The 19,435-nt window shown below is 37.6% G+C and overlaps 1 protein-coding gene across 1 annotated transcript in view; it reads left to right on the top strand.

Annotated features, from left to right (window-relative positions):
* The window catches only part of LOC130083233 (Fc receptor-like protein 5), a 514,396-nt gene that overhangs the window by 68,916 nt on the left and 426,045 nt on the right, over positions 1–19,435 (top strand). The window contains exons 5-6 of the mRNA XM_056248290.1: positions 1,821–2,099; positions 2,198–2,548. Coding sequence (XP_056104265.1) covers positions 1,821–2,099; positions 2,198–2,548 — 630 coding nt within the window. The remainder of the gene's footprint in view (positions 1–1,820; positions 2,100–2,197; positions 2,549–19,435) is intronic.

Raw genomic sequence — 19,435 nt, 5'->3', positions numbered from 1 at the left:
TTCACTTCTTTTGTATTGCATGTCTAGTTGGACTCAGGCGTGTAAAACATCGCTAAAGTTTCTTGAATCATTATACAAAAGGGCTATAAAAATTCATGATAGAAAGTCTCGCTACTACCATCATTGTAAAGTATTAAGTAAATATAACATTTTAAATTTTGAAAACCTTATTAAATATAATCAAATTTCTTCTCTATTTAAAATTATTCATAACATCGCTGCTCCTCCCTTAAGAAAATTTGTGACACTAAATTCGGAGAGAAATTTTAGAACCACACGGTCGACAGTTAGAGGAGAGTGCAGCGTTCCAAGATGCAGAACCACATATGGTCAACAATCGTTCTCTTATAAAGCAGTGAGCCTTTGGAATACTCTTCCAAATGAAATTATCTCTTGCACTAACTATAGCATATTTACAAGCCTGACCAAACAGTGGTTATTAACAAAGCAAACCTGTACGCACTGAATGACTGCGATACGAATGATGTAATCTGTGAATGAATAAGTTATAGATTCCTGTAGTAGAGAGTGTTATGATGTGAGTGAAGTGATGCTTCTGTGTATTATAATTCTGTACATATTTTTTAAATTTTGTAAGTATATCATCAACCTGTCCAGGGACTGCAGGCGGAAATTAGCATTTTTGCTATAACCTGGCACATGACATCTCTTCTTTCTTAGATTAATGTTTTTTTGTGCATTGTCCCTGATCAAATAAATAAATAAATTCAAATTCAAATCCAGAGACTGCAGGGTCACATGACCCACAGGCGGGACGTCTGCCATTATATATTTTAAACAATAATATCTTAGTGAAAACTTGAAGTAATATTAACAAACAATATATCATTTGAAAGCTTGCTGACTGATTTTCAAAATAAATTACAGAGGAGCAGCAATTTATCAATTTGCACCCAGAATATTTAATACTCATTAGGCATGTTCAGGCCTTTATTTTGAAATATGAACATGAAAAATCAAGAAAGATTGGTAGAGTCTCGTTTTCAAGCCAACAGTTCAAAAGATAAAACCAATTTAATTTTATGAGGAAAAAAAGGTCTGAAAAGTTTTTAAATATAAAGAATCAATGGATATGTATAAAAAACAGCCTGGATTCTAGATGTGTGATGCGGCGGCGAGCTGTAACGCACATACGTGTTTTTATGCGTTTATTAGAGGTTGAATTCTAATCAAATCAAATATTCCTTCTGAATAGGATAGGGTTAGGGTCTACTTCATAAATTGTATGAAAATTATTGAAATAAATGGTTCAGATCACTCAAAACACATGGAAATGGAGGCGCTCTTATATGGTCAGAAACAGAGCTTGGAGTTCATAGTGAAAAGGTTTGATACTGCGCCCAAACTAAACCTCACTGAAAGCTCATTTGTTGAGAAATCAACCTAACATTTGGAACACAACTTGGCTTTGATTTTCTTACAGTTTTAAAGTAAAACATGTTTTGTAAAATATATATTTTATATACTTTTTCATAAACTCAAACTTCTATATTTTTTTTTCTGTTTCACTTTCATTATTTTCACTTCTACAATAATCTTCCACATGTCTTCTTTAAAACAAGAGCAGCCATAGGCCTTTATTCCAAAGCATTCTTGAATTACAACCATTTAAGTTTGGACAGTGATGTTCATCTCTATGCGATAAAAGAGGAGTGACAGTGAAGTGTGTAGTTCAACTCTTTTCTTCTGCACTTCTGTGTCACATCTGTTCCAATAAGAGGACTGAAAAATTATTGTAGTGATTTAATGCTCATTTATTTGACTCTCGAGGATCTGAATCTGTTGTTGTTCTCCTGCAGATCTACAGCCGAAGCCTGAACTCACATCAGATCCTGCAGGAGCTGCACTGACTGGAAACACAGTGACTTTGACCTGTCGCATGGATCCGTCCACTGGAGACTGGGACTCTTACTGGTACAAACACACACTGAACCCTGAGACAGAGAAGAAGAAAACACACTCCTACAGCCTGAAGATTGATTCAGTGTCTGATGGAGGCCAGTACTGGTGTAGAGCTGGAAGAGGGAAACCAGTCTATCACACACAATACAGTGATGCACTGTGGGTAAATGTTACAGGTGACAGAGACTGTAGTGTGTGATGCAACAAATACAGATCAGAGATAATATCTACACAACTTCTGAAACTATAAATGCAATAATCTGTGTTTGTTCAGTGAGTCCTAAAGCTGTGGTGACGGTACGACCTGATGAACGAGTGTTTAGAGGAGAAACAGTCACTCTCAGATGTGATATAAAGTGGGCAGGAGACACTGAGTGGACATACAGATGGGAAATAGAGGGAACCAACAACTGGGATAGAAACTCTGCCAATCGATGTACAGAACAACACTGCTGCACCAGTGGAGCTGATGAACAGAAACACAGAAATGCTGTCAGTCTGTGCTCAAGACAAGAGTTGAACATCAGCAGTGTTGATCTCTTTCACAGCGGTAAATACACCTGTACAGGACAGATACACACTCTCAGCTCTCAGCGCAGTGATGCTGTTACACTGACTGTATCAGGTGAGTTTGTGTGTGTTGTGATCAGCTTCTCCATCAGTTTCTCTACGGCTCTGTAACTCATGATGTTTTGTTCAGCTGAAGCTCAGGCATCACTGCGAGTGTCTCCACAGCCGTGGCTGACTGAAGGAGAATCAGTGACTCTGATCTGTGAGGTTTCAGGCTCCTCTACAGGCTGGACGTTCAGCTGGTTCAGAGATCATGATCATCTGTCAGACAGCAGCAGAGGAGCTGGAGGATCTTACACTCTCAGTCCTGCTGCTCTACAGCACACAGGAGTTTATACGTGCAGAGCAGAGAGAGGACGACCAGCCTATTACACACACAACAGCAGCTCACACACACTGTGGATCACTGGTGAGGGTTTATGCTTGTGCTCATCCGCATCTGTGTTTCACTGCAGTCTCTGTGCTGTCAGTTCTGATGGAGATTTTCCTCTTTTCAGGAGTTTCTGCTTCAGTGTCTCTGGTCATCAATGCCAGCAGAAGTCAACACTTCTCCTCTGACTCTCTCTCTCTGAGCTGTGAGGATCAGAGTAACTCTGCTGGATGGACAGTGAGAAGATACACAGACAAACACACACAAACTTGTGCAAAACAAACAGGATCTCGATGTGTAATCGACTCTCTCAGCACATCTGACACTGGAGTGTACTGGTGTGAGTCTGAATCTGGAGAGAAACGTCGTCCTCGAAACATCACTGTACATGGTGAGTCCAATCACTCTTACAACTATATAACATAATAAACAACAGTCTGTTTAAGACTAAAAATTATTATAATTGAGAATTCAGTCATGTGTTTATCCATTAAACTAACTGAAAATATCAGATTTATTTTCACCCAACACATTGAATATCTATAATAAAACAAAATACACTACATTATCATTAAGTATTTGATTAATATATATAATAACCCTTATATGTTGCAATAACCCTTGTGAACGTGAATAAAATGTAATTTATTCCTGTGATCGAAGCTGAATTTCCAGCATCATTACTCCAGTCTTCAGTGTCACATGATCCTTCAGAAATCAGTATAATATGATGATTTGATGCTCAAAAAACATCTCTGATTATTATCAATGTTGGAAACAGTTTGTGCTGCTTCATATTTTTGTGGATTTTTTTTCTTTTTCTTTGATCAATAGAAAGTTTGAAGAAAATAATTTATTTGAAATATAAATATTATGTAACATTATAAATGTCTTTTTGATCAATGCGTCACATTTGATAATGAATTCTTGCTGAATAAAAGTATCAGTTTCTCAGATTAATGATAGTGAACATTTTGACCCTCCACATCTTATTAATAATTGAAGTATGTCTCTGATTAATACAGCCTGTATCATCACTACCAGCTGTTGATGATATCTTGTGTTTGTAGACGGTGAGGTGATTCTGGAGAGTTCTGTTGATCCTGTGATTGAGGGAGAGACTCTGACTCTACACTGTTTACATCGATCTACAAACTCCCCGATCCTCAGCGCTGATTTCTATAAAGACGGATCACTGATCCAGAATCAGACGACAGGAGAGATGAGCATCACTACTGTCTCAAAGTCACATGAGGGTTTCTACTCCTGTAAAACAGAGAGAGGACAGTCTCTCCACAGCTGGATCTCAGTTACTGAAGTCTTTAACGGTGAGATGATTTAATGAGAAACGCCACACCATTATTATATACTCTTATTTCTGCTTGAGTTATTCAATAAGTGTATCCTTCTTCTGTGTAAAATTATTATACATACCAATGCAGTTTGATTATGGCCTGTAAGATCGCAGTCGGACACTATCAGCCCCGGCTGGCCGTTTCCAGCCCTCGCTCGTACTGGCTCCACAGTCGAAATGCGGCTAATAATTTCTGACTGGCATAAAACTGTACAAATCAAACAAACATAAACGGGTAAAGGCAGAGAGCAGTCAAACTCAATGGGAAGTCCGGCCTTGATCACAGATCCCATCAGGTCATCTGTAATGGATCTGCTTGTTACACTCTTTGAACACCAGGTGGTGTTGTGAGCAAATGGAGCTCGAGAAATGAACCCTTTTGTGAACCACTTGGCTGAAAAGCTTCAACGCTTCATGAGGCTTCATCTCGCCACCACTAACATTTATTGAAAGGGTAATCCACAATCGAAGTCCATAAACAGGCAAAGGTCATACACAAGCAAACAATAACCGAGTTCAGGGCTGAGGCGACCAGAGAAATCCCACTGAACAGGCAGAGAATCAGGAAAACCAGGAGACAAAGTTTTAGAAATACAGTTAAGACAAATGCAACACTTAGCAATGAATGACTGAATTGTCCAGGCTTATAAAGGGTGAGCTAACAAGATTAATGAGACACAGCTGAAAACAATGAGTGCTGATGAGTCCGGGCAAAGGATTATGGTTAGGTGTCGGTTTCGGTGGGGCGGTGGGTACGCGTCCCCACCAGATTTCGTCAAGAGTCATTTTGTACCAAACACTGTTTTTTTGAGAACCTCGAGCTCGATTTAGCCGTTCTGCTGCTGCGCTGCTACACACTTCTCTGTTTATCACACTGCAACAACTGTAGCATTGGGACACGTTCTAGGTTTAGGGAGTGGAGGTCGGCACGCCAGAGGGAACTTGTTACTTTGATTGGAATCCCCCGTGTGGGAATCGCACATGATTGGACATTCTTAAACGCTTAAAACGTTGAGGTGCAGATCTTAAAGGGTAACTAAACCCCTGGTCAGAGCCTGACTCCACCCACTGGCAATATTTGAAAAATGCTGGAAAAGTGGGCAGAGCCCAGCAGAGATAGAGGGGACGAACCGAGGGCAGGGCTGAGCGGGGGGTCGTGCAACTGAGACCCGCAGTGACGGATTATTTGACAGCTGCTGTCAGACACGCTAAAAATATCTATATCTAAATAAAAAATAAAAAAATCTAGCAAAACGCGCCGGCGCGTTTGTCGACACCAGAGGGTTAACATTAGCCTATTAGGAAGGAACATAAATTGTGATTAAAAATATATGCTCACTCACATCATGACGATGGTGGAGTCCATGCAGGAGGAGCAGCGTTTGGCACTGCGTCGCTTTTCAGCGCGAGCTGTGTGGAGAAGCCCAATTCCACCTCCATTGGGTTGGAGAAACAATCCCGCATAAGATGCAGTTTGCACACTCGAGCGATAGGCGGGAACTCGCGGTCTTCCAGGCCAAGTGCATGCAACCACTGTATCTCTATCCTGATCGTTTTCAATACTCGCAATTCCAACTCCTGACTCGCTACTGTGGTTTTGACGAAACAAGATGATTTTCATACTGCCACGGGCGTGGTAGCTCGTAGTACCAAGGGCGTGGTGAGCTGGAACCTGCTTACGTCACCAACAACCGCAAACATCCAATAGGAAAATTCAAGTGCAGTAGCCACCGTTCAACCTGAAGAGGGCAGCACTCTTTAAATTAAAACACTTGTCGAAATGTCAAAAAAGTTACTCGAATCAATGAACAGCACTAATAAAGTCCCATTCTTAGATCATTAACTAAAAAAAGTTGGTTTAGGGTTTAGTTACCCTTTAACGTGAAAAAGCTTTACGTGGCTTAATGTACCTAAACAACGATCACCAAATTTCTCTCTCATATTGCTCATCATAACCACTTAAAACTGTCAAAAAATCTAACCAGGAATTTGGTGATCACTGATTGTCGTTTATGTACATTAAACCGTTAAGCTTTTTCCTACAATAGCCTCAATGAAGCAGAAACGCTTAATGTCAGATAACATCCATAATAATTGGACTTTGGGTTCGATTTTTTGAGTTTTCAGTGGTTATGAGGAGCAATATGAGAGAGAAATGTGGTAATCGTTGTTTAGGTACATTAAACCACGTCATGTCATATTGTCAACATGGCACTTATGAAGCAGAATAGTGGATCATATGTCTAATGCTTCTTCAAAACTTAAGGCTTTCTTCTTCATAAAATGAATCGGACATCATCACATTTTTGTATACATTTGTATTTACATTAGTAAGCTACAGGACATCGTCTTTCAAAACATGAGCTGCGCGAAAAAGAAAAAAAATAGTGTGTCATTGTACCAGCACTTCTGAAAATGCACTTCCGAATGCGTCTCTGTCCCCAGCACATTTCAGACCAAACTGACGTCCATGGATTATGAAGTCCATGACAGAGTGGCACTAGTCTGGGATTGAGTGACCTCTGGTGGCTATCAATACAATTAAATAAAACTTAAATAAAATTAATAACTTATATACTATTCTGTCATTATTTACTCACCCTCATATCAGTCCAAACATACATGACTTTCTTTATTATGTGGAACATAAAATAAGTTATTTGGAAAAAATGTATCTCTTTTTGTCCATACAATGGAAATGAAAAAATCCTTCGAAATATATTATTTTGTTCCACACAAAAAATAAATCAAATTCCGGCAGAATATGAATTTTTAAATGATCTATTCCTTTAATACAGAACTCTAAAAGGGAAATGGTGGTGGAATAATATGAGACAGTAAAAATATTTCAAAGTTTTTTTATTCACTCACACAACTTTGTTGCTCAATAATGTTCTTGTGTTTCTGTTTTTCAGGTCAGATTTCTGTCTTCAAAATCCTCAGTTTTCTTCTGGCAGCTTCTCCGTATCTGCTAGCGACAGTCGTGCTGCTTTTCAAATGTTAGAGAGCGAGAGGTAAAACTTCAGTCTCACACACACACACACACACACACACACACACAAGCACACTCTCTCTCTCTCTCTCTCTCTCTCTCTCTCTCTCTCTCTCTCTCTCTCTCTCTCTCTCTCTCTCTCTCTCTCTCTCTCTCTCTCTCTCTCTCTCTCTCTCTCTCCCAAATTATTCACATATTCTCTCACTGACAGATATGCCTTTACAGCCTGTCTTGTATTATATAGATCTATATTTGAACAGAGGATGGTCATTCATGAAAGCAATAACTGCAGTGGAAATTAAAAATAAAATAAAAAATAAGACATGTCCGTTTAAATGTTGACAATGTTTTTTGTGTGTATTTGACAGTTTCATCTGCTGAAGACCAAAGTCAGTACGCCGTAACAGAGGATTACACTTTTTGACAGAACATAGTGATTCTTGCAATTGTAATTTAATGTGGAATGTATATTTGTGATACAAACAAAGGCTATTGAGGTATTTTTGCAGGGAATAAACGATCCTGACGAAAGACTTTTTATGTGACAATGGCGTTTGGCGGGCCTGAAAACACAAACTTTTAAAAACGTGTTTCAAAGTGCAAGTTTTTGAAAACGAGACTCTTATTATCTCCGTGTAAATACAAAAATGCTCATTTGAAAATGGTGACGTCATGCACATGCGTATGATGTGTTTAGGCTTTTATAAATGAAAGGTTGCTTACAACAGACTCAAGGATGATATATGTTTTTCGAAGCCCTTGTGCTCAAAGGTTTTGACATTTTCTTAAAGGAAGTAAAAGTGACTTTATATCAGAGGAGAACATTCTAAGATTGGGATTACAGTGAATGTTTCTGGCTTTATGAAGAGGAAATTTACCCAGAAGACATAATAATACAGTATTATCAAGATTAGCATCCTTAGAATGGAAATCGGACAAAAACATGATAGATTCTGTAATTTGTGTCTTAAGGCCTGTGCGCTCAGCTCGAGTGAACTATTAAATAATGTGTGTGTGCGCAGTGCTGTAGTCTTCATTTACAGTCACATCGCCAACTATGTCTGGCATGCGTAATACAGCATTATTAGTAGTTTTTTACGGATCTGTGTGAACAGGGATCGGTTTGATAATGTTGTCATCTGTACAAAGAAAAACGTTTCTGTTTTCAGCACATCGTTGTCATGCAAGTGTGTCCTTGTCCTCCAGAGTGCAGTGTAAATCCTCCAGTAGGTGCAGCAAATCACTGTCTTAAAGGTGCTCTAGTCTATGCGATGTCACGCGTTTTTTAGGCCAAAACTTTTTTTGTCACACACAGCAAACATCTCCTCACTATCCGCTAGCTGCCTGTCCCCTGAACACACTGTAAAGAAACGCGGTCTCTGCAGACAGCCCAGGCTCCACAAACAGCAACAAAAACAAACTGGGCTTACCCGCACCACGAAACATAACAAACTGTTCCAGCCAATGACCGATAAGAAGGGTTTGGGGGTGTGGTTTGGGGGGTTAGTGTGCGGATGAGGAGGAGGGAGGGTCTAGCTAGCCTCCGTTTTGTTTGACAATAGTTCGAACGTCAACAAGAGGTGACGTCACCCAGGATCGCTTAGAGAACCTTTAATGAGTGGGTCATTGAACCTCATTCAAATTAGGGCTGCACGATTAATCGCCATGATGAAATGGCACCGGTTTATTACTGCGATTATTTTGTATGCGCAGCTTGTCATTGACGTACGGCTCTGTAAACGCTGCTCCTTCTGAAAGCACTGTGAGTTTGAGTCACTTATAACGTGTATTTGAAAAAGCAACACGCGTCAAACATCTTTCCAAACATGAGGAGCATTTATGAACCTCTTGTCCAACAAAAAACATTTAATAACATGCTTTTACTCCAAACTCACTTCATAATGACAGTTGAGCTCATCCTTAAAGCTGCAGTCCGTAGCTTTTCCTCTTTGTCGCCATCTCTCTGTCCGAAATCTGTAACTGCAGTGATTCGCGGAATTATTATCTTTACGTGGGTTGTAAATCGGCATGAAACAGCGCGGATGAACACAGTGCTTTGAGGCGAGTGCTGCTGTCAGTCACCGCGCTGTGTGGATACTGTCATACAGAATCACAGATTCACTTTTTGAAAGTTTGACCAACATAAGAATTTTCATAAGAAAATGTCTTCTGAACAAGTAAAATCCATTTTTGTTCTGACCAACTAAGGGGGAAAAAGCGTTCGACATGATAAGCTTCGTTAGATTTAATCAACGCGATTTACAGCAACCGTGCAAATCATAGCCTACTTTGTTCTCAAATTGTTCATGTTAACAACATCAGCATTGCGTGACTAATGTTAAATTTAATGTGTTTTATGGTTACCTGTGTAGTTCAGAATTCATATTCTCCATAATAGCAAAACGAGAAAGGCACAACAAAGGAAACTCCATAACTGTGTGAATTAAGAAAACGTACTGTTACACGATTGAACTATTGAAATGTCTTAACTTCACTGTTAAAAATTACCTGTAAATTTTACAGTAAAATACTGGCAGCAGGGTTGCCAGCCAGTTACTGTATTTTTTACAGTAGCGTCTGTAATTTAATTTACAGAATTTTACTGTATTCTCTGATTACAGTTTTTTTTCAAATTGTTGTATTTTTTACAGTAAGTTACATGATTCTCTGTATTTGCTATATCTAGAGGAAATATGTAAAATGCAGTATATACAATATATTTTCCTGATGTCTGAATATTAATGACTGGCAGCTGAATTTGAAATGTTAATTATTCATCAAATGCAAATTGTTTTTAAATACATTAAGTGTTGTATAATGCACAACTTAATTCCCCTATTACTTCACAAAACAAATTATTCAACATCCTAATCTTGAAGAACAGGTCAACATTTGTTTAATTTATAACTTTAAAATATGCATGAAAAAAAGTAATAAAACAGTGTATTTTGTATATTTTGATTTAATTTTTATTTACAAACTTGTATTTTTTTTTAAAATGGACATGAAATTAAATATTTTTTAATTACTTGAAACAAATTAGCCGTCATGGCCCTTCACACAAAGAAGAAATACGCAAACGACATACATTTAAAACAAGTTGACCAACATGATCATAATAAAATGGTTCTGAAAAACACAGACACGGATGAATTTTCACCACTTCATTACCAGACAAACATGTCCAAACAACAAGGCCCCAAGTGAGTCCAAAAAACTTCTGATCAAAAATGGAGAATAATTCAGCTCCAGATGCTGTTCCATCACAGGATGCAAAGAGTGTCTAGAAATATTGAAAAGGACAATATATTAGATATATTACTAAACATAATGATATTCAGAGACAGATAGAGGGATGACAGATACAGGGTAACACTTTATAATAACTACACGCTAATAATCATTAGTTAAGCATGAGTAAACAGTTAATTCATCATTCATAAAGCATTAATAGACATTAATAAGCAGTTTATAAATACAGCTATAAATGCTTTCTTCTTGATTTACAAGAATATCTATAATTTATTTAATAATTGTATTTTCATCCTTTATTAATGATCAATTTATTATTTCTAAATGATTAATTGCATTTTTTATAAACCAGTTATTTAAGAGTTTTCAGTGGTTCATAAGATTACTTAGAACGTGTAATGATTAATAAACTATTTAAATGTACATTCATACATCTTATTATTCAGACATATAGTGATGGTTATTTAGTGTGTTAATAAATGCTTTATTAACATGTATTTAAGCTGTAATTCAGGGTTAATTCGGGTAGTTATAAAGCATTTAGTAGTGGTCAGTTAACTATGTTTGTGAGCTCATCTAAAGTGAGGACTATTCATGCCTTGTAAACCATTTATAAAGGAGATTTAAAGGCTGTTAAATATTTCTATGTACTGTATCACTGTGTTGTGTTTGTTACATTTTACTGTTTAGAAGATTGATGCGCCTTTAAATCTCCTTTATAAATGCTTTACAAGGCATGAATAGTCCTCACTTTAGATTAGCTCACAAAATAGTTAACTGACCACTACTAAATGCTTTAACTACCTGTATTTACTACATTTACTTACACTTTCTAAGTGATCTTATGAATAACTGAAAACAACTCTTAAATAACTGGTTTAAAAATAATGCTATACTTCATTTACAAATTATTAATTGATCATTAACAAAGTATGAAAATACAATTATTAAACGCATTATAGATATGCTTATAAATCAAGAAAAAAAGTGTTTATAGCTGTATTTATAAACTGCTTATTAATGTCTATTAGTACTGTTTAAAAATGATGAATTAACTGTTTACTCATGCTTAACAAATGATTAATAGCATGCAGTTACCGAAAAGGTAGATCTTTGTGTGTGTGTGTGTGTGTGTGTGTGTGTGTTACATTTCAGAAATTCCACTGATAACCCATGACTTTGCTGGGAAGAGTGGCAACATGTGGGTTCACTGCAACCTGTTTCTTCTGTACCATTTGCCCTGTCGTTTTAGATGGCAATTTTCCTCTGTACTTCTTTGTTCCTCTCTCCGGATCGATACATACAAAGCACCTAAAGGGCCAGGAAACAGACAATATGTAATTAAGACTCATTAACTTGAAGGGTTGGTCAAAATCCCTTGCCTCTTCAAATACATATATAATCATATATCATTTTGAATGGTTATATACTTCCTTTATAAAAATCAATAATCAAATATATTCATTATCACATAATAATTTTTATATTCTTGTGCCTGTGAAATTATATTTTCTTAAATGCATGGATGCAAGTAACCAGTTTCTTTTAGGTGCATTCCAATCTTACTTTGAGATTGCACTTAGTACACGCAGGACACGAAGGCCACGGAACCCACAAGGCCGTTTGTCTCTTTCTCTGGGATCAGTAGAAAGGTTAGAGGGTCCTAAAGGCAGCGTGGGCACATATGATTCTTCGCTGGACATATGGTCAAGCTATATTGAGCGTTACTATCAAACTTGAATTGTTGTATTAAAATGTATTCTTTCCAGTATATTTCCTTCCTTGGGAGTAAATGCCAGTTATCTGTTTTTCTCCCAAACGAGTGAATGTTTTAGCATTATGTTTTGGTATACTTAACTGATAATAAGGAGCTCAGACTCTCTTCAGCCTTGATGGGAGCTGTTATTTGCTAGTGTCTGTTATTTGTGTGTGTGTGCGTATGACATTCTATGTAGGTTCTGGACGGTTGGACCAGACACCCCGGCGCCCTTCTCTAACCTGCGAGGCCACCACAGACCTAAATCCAATGAGTGGACGACAACTATCTTTACTAATGGCGATAGGCACCCCTATCTCCTCACATGTGTTAAATTGTTTAGGCTTTCATGTTTCTTAGCCAATGAGAATCATTCAACCTGTAAGCAATGACGTAGCTTAGACCTTGGAAATGGTATAACTGCTGTGATCTTTGTAACTGTAAGGGAGGCGGCCTACGAACTCCTGTGTGAGTCTTGAAGCTGACTTCTGCTGATGAAAATGCAAACTATCTTCAGTAAAACTTTTCTTTAATTTTTTTATAATTCTGACTCCGGGTCTTCATTCTTCATATCTGGTTCTGGGTCTTTGACTGTACACCCCTTACAGTTATGGTGGAGGATGCGCTGGCAATTATTCTCGGTGACACCCCTGGCAAATCAACAAACAAGGTAGTAAGCTTTTATTAATTGTTAGGGCTGTCTGACTGGAAGAGATTTTGAAGGAGAGCGGGAGAGCTTCACTCCGATGAGGCGAGTGAAGCTTCACTCCGATGAGGCGAGTGAAGGAGTAAGTTAATTATACTGCTGACAGTATAAGAAGTCGCTGAGAGCGTCGTTAAGGGTAACGGCAGCAGACAGCGCAAGCGAAGCGTGCTCTGTGGGGGCCCCGCTGGGCATTACTGGTGTAGCACCACCCCAGCAGAGCACGTCCCTGGGCTAGAGGTCCAGTGGCACCGTAAACCTGCTCAATCTCTTCCATCTCAGATAGGGGATCCCCGAACTTAGTGAAGTGAATCAGGCAGTTAGGGATACTAACAATAATAGGGTTGTTTGCCAGGGATGCATCAGGAACAATTCCGAGAGAAAAATTTAAAAAGTTGTGACCCAAATTGGCATGGACCAGTATATGTAACTGTGATTTTGAAGTATACTTTGCAGTTTCATCACGCAGAAGCCAAGCTGTGTTGTGCAAAGATCGCCGCCTCCATTTCTGCAATAACTTCAGGTGAGTATGAACCATGATTAAGATATGGCAGAAAAATTTAATAACTTAATCAGTAACCTGAAGAGTCCTGAAACAAATAGTGAGACAGGAGAAGCAAACGCTGTAAGCAGCTGTGCTCTAAAGCCCTCACTTTAAATAAATTTGCAGAAATGAAGTTGAGTAATGAAATGAAGAAAGTAAATGGTAGTCAGGATTTTGATTCTGATTGGAAATTTAAACAACTTGACTGGCTACAAACAAACAAAGAAACTGAAAAATTAAAATGTTTAGCCTCGTATTGCTTACGGTGATTACAAGAAGCAAGTGAAAGAAATTCTGGGTCTGGGATAATTTCCCTGGACAAGCGACTAAAGTTAAACAGACACTTTGTGAAAACAACTTAGAATATTTTGCAGCTTATGAAAATTAATGTTCTGCCAATAATAATGATGAAGATTATGATTGGGCTATTATGATTAAATCCGCCACTGGTGGACTGTAAAAGAATACAGAGAACTGCTTATCAGTGGCTCTGTTTACATTCCTGAATGGGACACACACTGCTTCAAGGGCGTGTAGTAAGTTGGAGCCGTTGAGGCTGACACATGAATCCTTTTGAAGAAAAGATCTATAATACTAATTTTTATAAGTGAATTGATGAATACAGGTTGATGTAAAATTAATGACTCCAACAAATGTGAGTTGCAAAATATATCAAAGTAACTAAAAGGATGATTGTGTTGTAATTCAACATTTTAAAAAGGTTTTAGATGATATAGAGAGACTAATCTCACAGATGATTTACAATAACTGCAAAAGTATCACAAGCAGAGAGTGCTTGCCTCGTCAAACTTAGTGTGAATCCTAATTGGAGATTGATAAACTCCAAGAGAAATCTTAAGTCAAATATTAAACTATGGTTGAGAACTTGACAATTAAAATTGAGATTGAGAAATGTGAAACGTTATTGAGAACTAAAATAATTATTTTTATGTAAGAACAAATAAGCAAAAGCAGTACTGGATTAACAGTTGCTAAATGCTGATTAAACAAAACAGCTTGAAAAGTTGACCATGAAAGAACTAGAAGCTGATGTTTTGCTTTCAAAAGATAAGTTTGTTATTGGCTGTAAGGAAACAGTTTGCTTATCTGAATCTGATGTGTGCTGTGGCTGAAACTGCCAGTGCAACAGACTCAATCTGAGTGGAAATTTGTAATGCCTAAATTTCCTGATGTGTGGGCAAAAGACAAATATAAATAATATGTTTATTTGAAACCGTATGTAATATCTGGCAAAGATGCCTTAAGCTGGGATAGAGTTAAAAGATGGTAGATAAAGTTAGACGTTCAGAGTGCAGTGTACCAGTCCCTCTCTCATTCAATGTCTCTCTCTCAGTCAATGTCAGCTAAAAGCTGTTGCCTGAGTCGGTGTCATAAGTGATAATAAGCTATTTGTAGTGACATCTTTGGTTAGGTTAGGACCAGTAACTTCTTTGTCTGATCTTAGTCCCCACCATGAAACGGGGGAGGGGCCGACGGAAATGTACACTGAATGTACGGTTGTGATCTAAAATTCACTGAGTATAATCCAAGTAGCTAGGTTGCTGCTTTTAAGATAGTTAATGGATTTAAGTGATTAAATACTGTTGTTCTGACCTGTCTCCCTATGTGAACACTATTAGGCAATCCGAATGGCTCTGGTGACTCTTGAACGTGCCTTTCCTAAGCTCTAGAAAACAGCTGAGTTCTGTTGAAGCAAACAGCCTGTGATGGGAAAGAGCGGTCACCAGTGGGCACGAGTGGCTACTCAATGACGGGTAAGACCTTCTATTGGCCAGACAGGGGGCAACCTAAGCCAGAGTGGATCACGTAAAGTCACTGGGCATCTCAAGATGGAGGTGTTTATGTGAGAAAGGTATGAGAGTGGAGCGGATGACTGTGAGGCCAGCAGCATCCTTTATCGTTAGGGCGGATGAGCTGTGAGGAGTTACAGACAGTCTGACCCAGAAACGTGATGTTCCTCTAATACCAATCACCAGAAACCGCATTCATTGTATGGCTTGTTTTTTTTTATCGTCTGCAAATATGCCAGGGGAAAACACCCTGATGGAGATTATAGATAAAGGGCTAACAGGAGTGGGCTTTCAAGAGCCAGCTGAGGCCATGAAGTGATTCCCATTAGTTGTTGTGGAGACAGTAGCAAAACTTTTTATGTACTGGTTTGCCTTATGGGCAAGGAAAATCATAGTGATGATTTTGAACTAATAGGTCTATGACATAGTTTTAACTCCTGAAGGTCGTTAGACATGGTGGTGGCTAAAGATGAAGACAGCTTTTGTAGATTTGAGAAAAGTCTGGATAACAAGGTGAATGGTCAAAGGTTATTGTAATTAATTTAATATTACATTATGTCTAAGTTACAGCCTTAGAAGGCTGTTGAAAAAGATTATTTATTTATAGTGAGAGAGACTGCTTGAGCAGAGGAAGGGATGGTAACTGTGTCTGTCTTTCCATTATTGGCCTGCTAGAGCAAGCTGAAGCAAAATAATGATAATGAAACAAAACAACCCAGCTGACCTTGTTAAATTCTAATGAATAATGAACAAGACATGCTTTGAAACTGGTTGGGAGACCATGTAAAATTAGGTAGAAGCTACCGGAAAATGGGAAGTTTAAAATCTTATTTAAAATTTAAATCTTTTAGCAATAATATAAAGAAAAATGAACATTGAAAATGAACAGTTAACATATGTGTGTCTAGTATGAGTGCGTATGATGGTGACAGCACTTTATGTCTTGTATGTATTAGTTTGGGGTACTATTATTTCCTGATTTTGAGGATATTGTGTCATTAACCTCTGGAATTAGTGTTTTATCATTACAGATGGGTTAAGTGAAATGACCAACTTTAAAAAAGTTGATAATTCTAAGACAATCTGATGAAAAGACAATGCAGAACATGGGACGAGCTTTAATTGGAGTGGTTTTCCAGCTCTGTCTGCTATTGGTAATTATGAATGCTTTTGTCATTTATGATATTGAACTGAATTACTCTCTGGATTAGTATTTTATATAAATTGGAATTGTAAAGAAGATTGCCGTCCATTCTGGGGTAAAACTCTTGTCTAAATTCAACTGAGGGTCTAAATTTAAATAGACAACTAGGTGGGATCATAAGGATAAACGTAGGAAAAAAATATATATATATATAGACTTGACGGCAGAGAGACAAAGTGACACATTGGCTAAGTCACTATCCAAATTATCCAGAGTGAGCTCCCTCATTTTTATTGAAAGGCCGGAGGGCGAACAAAGAAGGAGTGAATATAACTTCTAAAAAGAAAAGGTTTTATTTCTCAATCCCTTAAATGTATGTATGACATTAGATGTCTAAGAAAACTACAATTTAATAAAGGTAAAAAGAGAAAGCAGCTATATGGCTGGCTGGGATCTGAGTAACATAATATTTTGGTTTCTGTAAAACTGTAAAGATAAGCGGAACTGAGACAAATACTGTGAGAAGTAGTTATAATGAAAAATAAAGTTGAAGTTAATGATAAGAAAACAAGAGTATTGAAGAATTAATAAAATACCATGATTCCCCTAACGAGGGAACTTTAAGTGTCAGTAGGCTGCCCAGCCAGCACAGTCATGTGGGGCCCACATGGGTTTGACGTGGGCTATCTAACTGGGACCCAGACAGTTTTGCTCCCGGTTTCCATGTAGGCCCCACATGGGTTTGCCCAGATGAAATGAACACTGCTCAGTGTGCACACTACAGGCTGTTAAATGTAACACTGATCAGTGTTGGAGTTAATGAGATAATTAAGTGATTGAATATGATTGAAGATTATTGAAGACACCTAAAGCAGAATCACTGAAGGAGAAAATTGTAAGCCACCGTTATGGCGATCATTGTTTGCTTTAGTTGGGCTCTTGACCCTTATGTTATTAACTTTAGATTTTGTTTGGCTGTTGTTTCTGACTTATAACTGCCAGAAGAACAAAAACAAAAACAAAAAAAAAAATAAAGTTATGTAATGGTGTTGGTTATATTATGAAATTTATGTCATCATTTGAACCTTATGTTTAGTGATTTATGCTGTTGGTTACAGCATAACTGTGATTCTGCATAAATATCCAGAATTTTAGATATAATATAAAGGATTTCTTAAAAGTTGTTTTCAAAAAAAAATCTTTCTTTTAGGCACACCCAGACGTCAAGATTCAGTCAATGCATCTCAATAATGGTGACGAGCAGAATATTCAATTAGGAAAAGTAAATTACATAGACAATTCAGATCATAATTTATTCATACCGCAATGCATGATGGGAGCCAGTAATGAGTTGTGATTGGTGGCAGCCACTGCAACATGTATTATTATTGTCACCATTGTTGAGATTCACAGACTGATTATTGATGTCTGTGTTTCTTAATAAATTCTTTTGAAAGTGTTTTGATAAGAACAATGTTTATTAAATATTTTGGATTAAAAAAAATACTGATAATCATATGCTGTGGAATCACAAAGCTGTTGCTAACATGTTGAACCAGAAGTTGAACCATCTCAATAAATTTCATTTATCAGATCACAGCATGATTATGCCAAAACATAACCAACACTATAAGATCACACTTTTCTTTGTTCATTTGACTGTTATAAATCAATAACAGCAGACAAACAAAATTTAAAGTGACAGTCTAAGGGTCAAGAGTCCAACTAAAGCAAACGCTGATCGCCATAACGGTGGCTTACAATTTGTGATTTTCTCCTTCAGTGATTCTGCTTGTTAACATCAGGTGTCTTCAATAATGCTCAATCATTATTCAATCACTTAATTATCTCATTAACTCCAACACTGGTCAGTGTTACATTTAACAGCCTATAGTGTGCACACTGAGCAGTATTCATTTCATCTGGGCAAACCCATGTGGGGCCTACATGGAAACCGGGAGCAAAACTGTCTGGGTCCCAGTTAGATAGCCCAGGTCAAACCCATGTGGGCCCCACATGGCTGTGCTGGCTGGGTGACAGTGGTGAGAGACTCGGATGCAGAAGGAACTGGCATGTAGGGCAAGATGGAAGAAATATAGTAGAAGAAAATGTATGTTATGAAAATACAATTTCTGATAGGATTTATGGAAGTCAAATTAAGTTTAAATGGTATGAAAAAGGTTAGGGTTAGACATTGTATGATTGACAGGGATTCAAGTGATATAAGGATAAGGAATGAACAAAAGCTTTATTAAGCAGAATGGGGAACGATCCTATATTTTAGTGGTAAAATAATGACTGAAATGATGATGTGAATTTGTTTTATTTTATTTCTATTTTTGAAACAAACAAAAAAGGGTATAAGATGTTATACAATTAAAATGGTACATGCTATGTGACTGTAAACTGAAGGATGATTTCAGTAAAGACTTAAAGTGCTTACATCGATTATTATGGGTCTTAATTATTAATATTTTATTGTTTGTTGTTTATTTTTAGTTAGACAACCATTGTGTTTTAAACCTAAAGGGTCTATAAAAGGGGTAGTGAAAATAATGGATTAACCATCCAACTTTGTTTATAATAAAAGGATTTGGAAATCATAATTTTATAAATAAAAAAAAACTAGTGCATATATTCTGGTATTCATGATCATAGACAATGTCTTTATTTAGGATCTGAGTAGTGACTGTGGATCTAGCCCATGCTAGGAATACAGCAATAGTGCTTGCTTATTTAGCCTGGCTTCCAGAGAATAAATATGTACTTGTTTCGTAATCAGTTATGTGTTTTATAAAATTTTAACCTGACTGATAAACTGAGGAAGAATGACATTGATGTCCTGTTGTGAGTGGAAGGTGGGAGAGCCTCTTAATGGGGACTGGAATTTTTAGTATCCAGCATGTCCGTGACGAGGTGAAGAGACAAGTGTGACCCGTCAGGGGAGCATGCGTCACCACTCCTCCCTTCCGTATAGTGACCTCACTGGTTAGACCAGACGTGGCGGTATTGGACC

The sequence above is a fragment of the Rhinichthys klamathensis genome, unplaced genomic scaffold (genome assembly GCF_029890125.1).
Source record: "Rhinichthys klamathensis goyatoka isolate OS25496 unplaced genomic scaffold, OSU_Roscu_1.1 h1tg000054l_1, whole genome shotgun sequence".
NCBI lineage: Eukaryota > Metazoa > Chordata > Actinopteri > Cypriniformes > Leuciscidae > Rhinichthys > Rhinichthys klamathensis.
The sequence above is the reverse complement of the archived record's forward strand: the minus strand, read 5'-3'. Positions and strand labels throughout refer to the sequence as shown.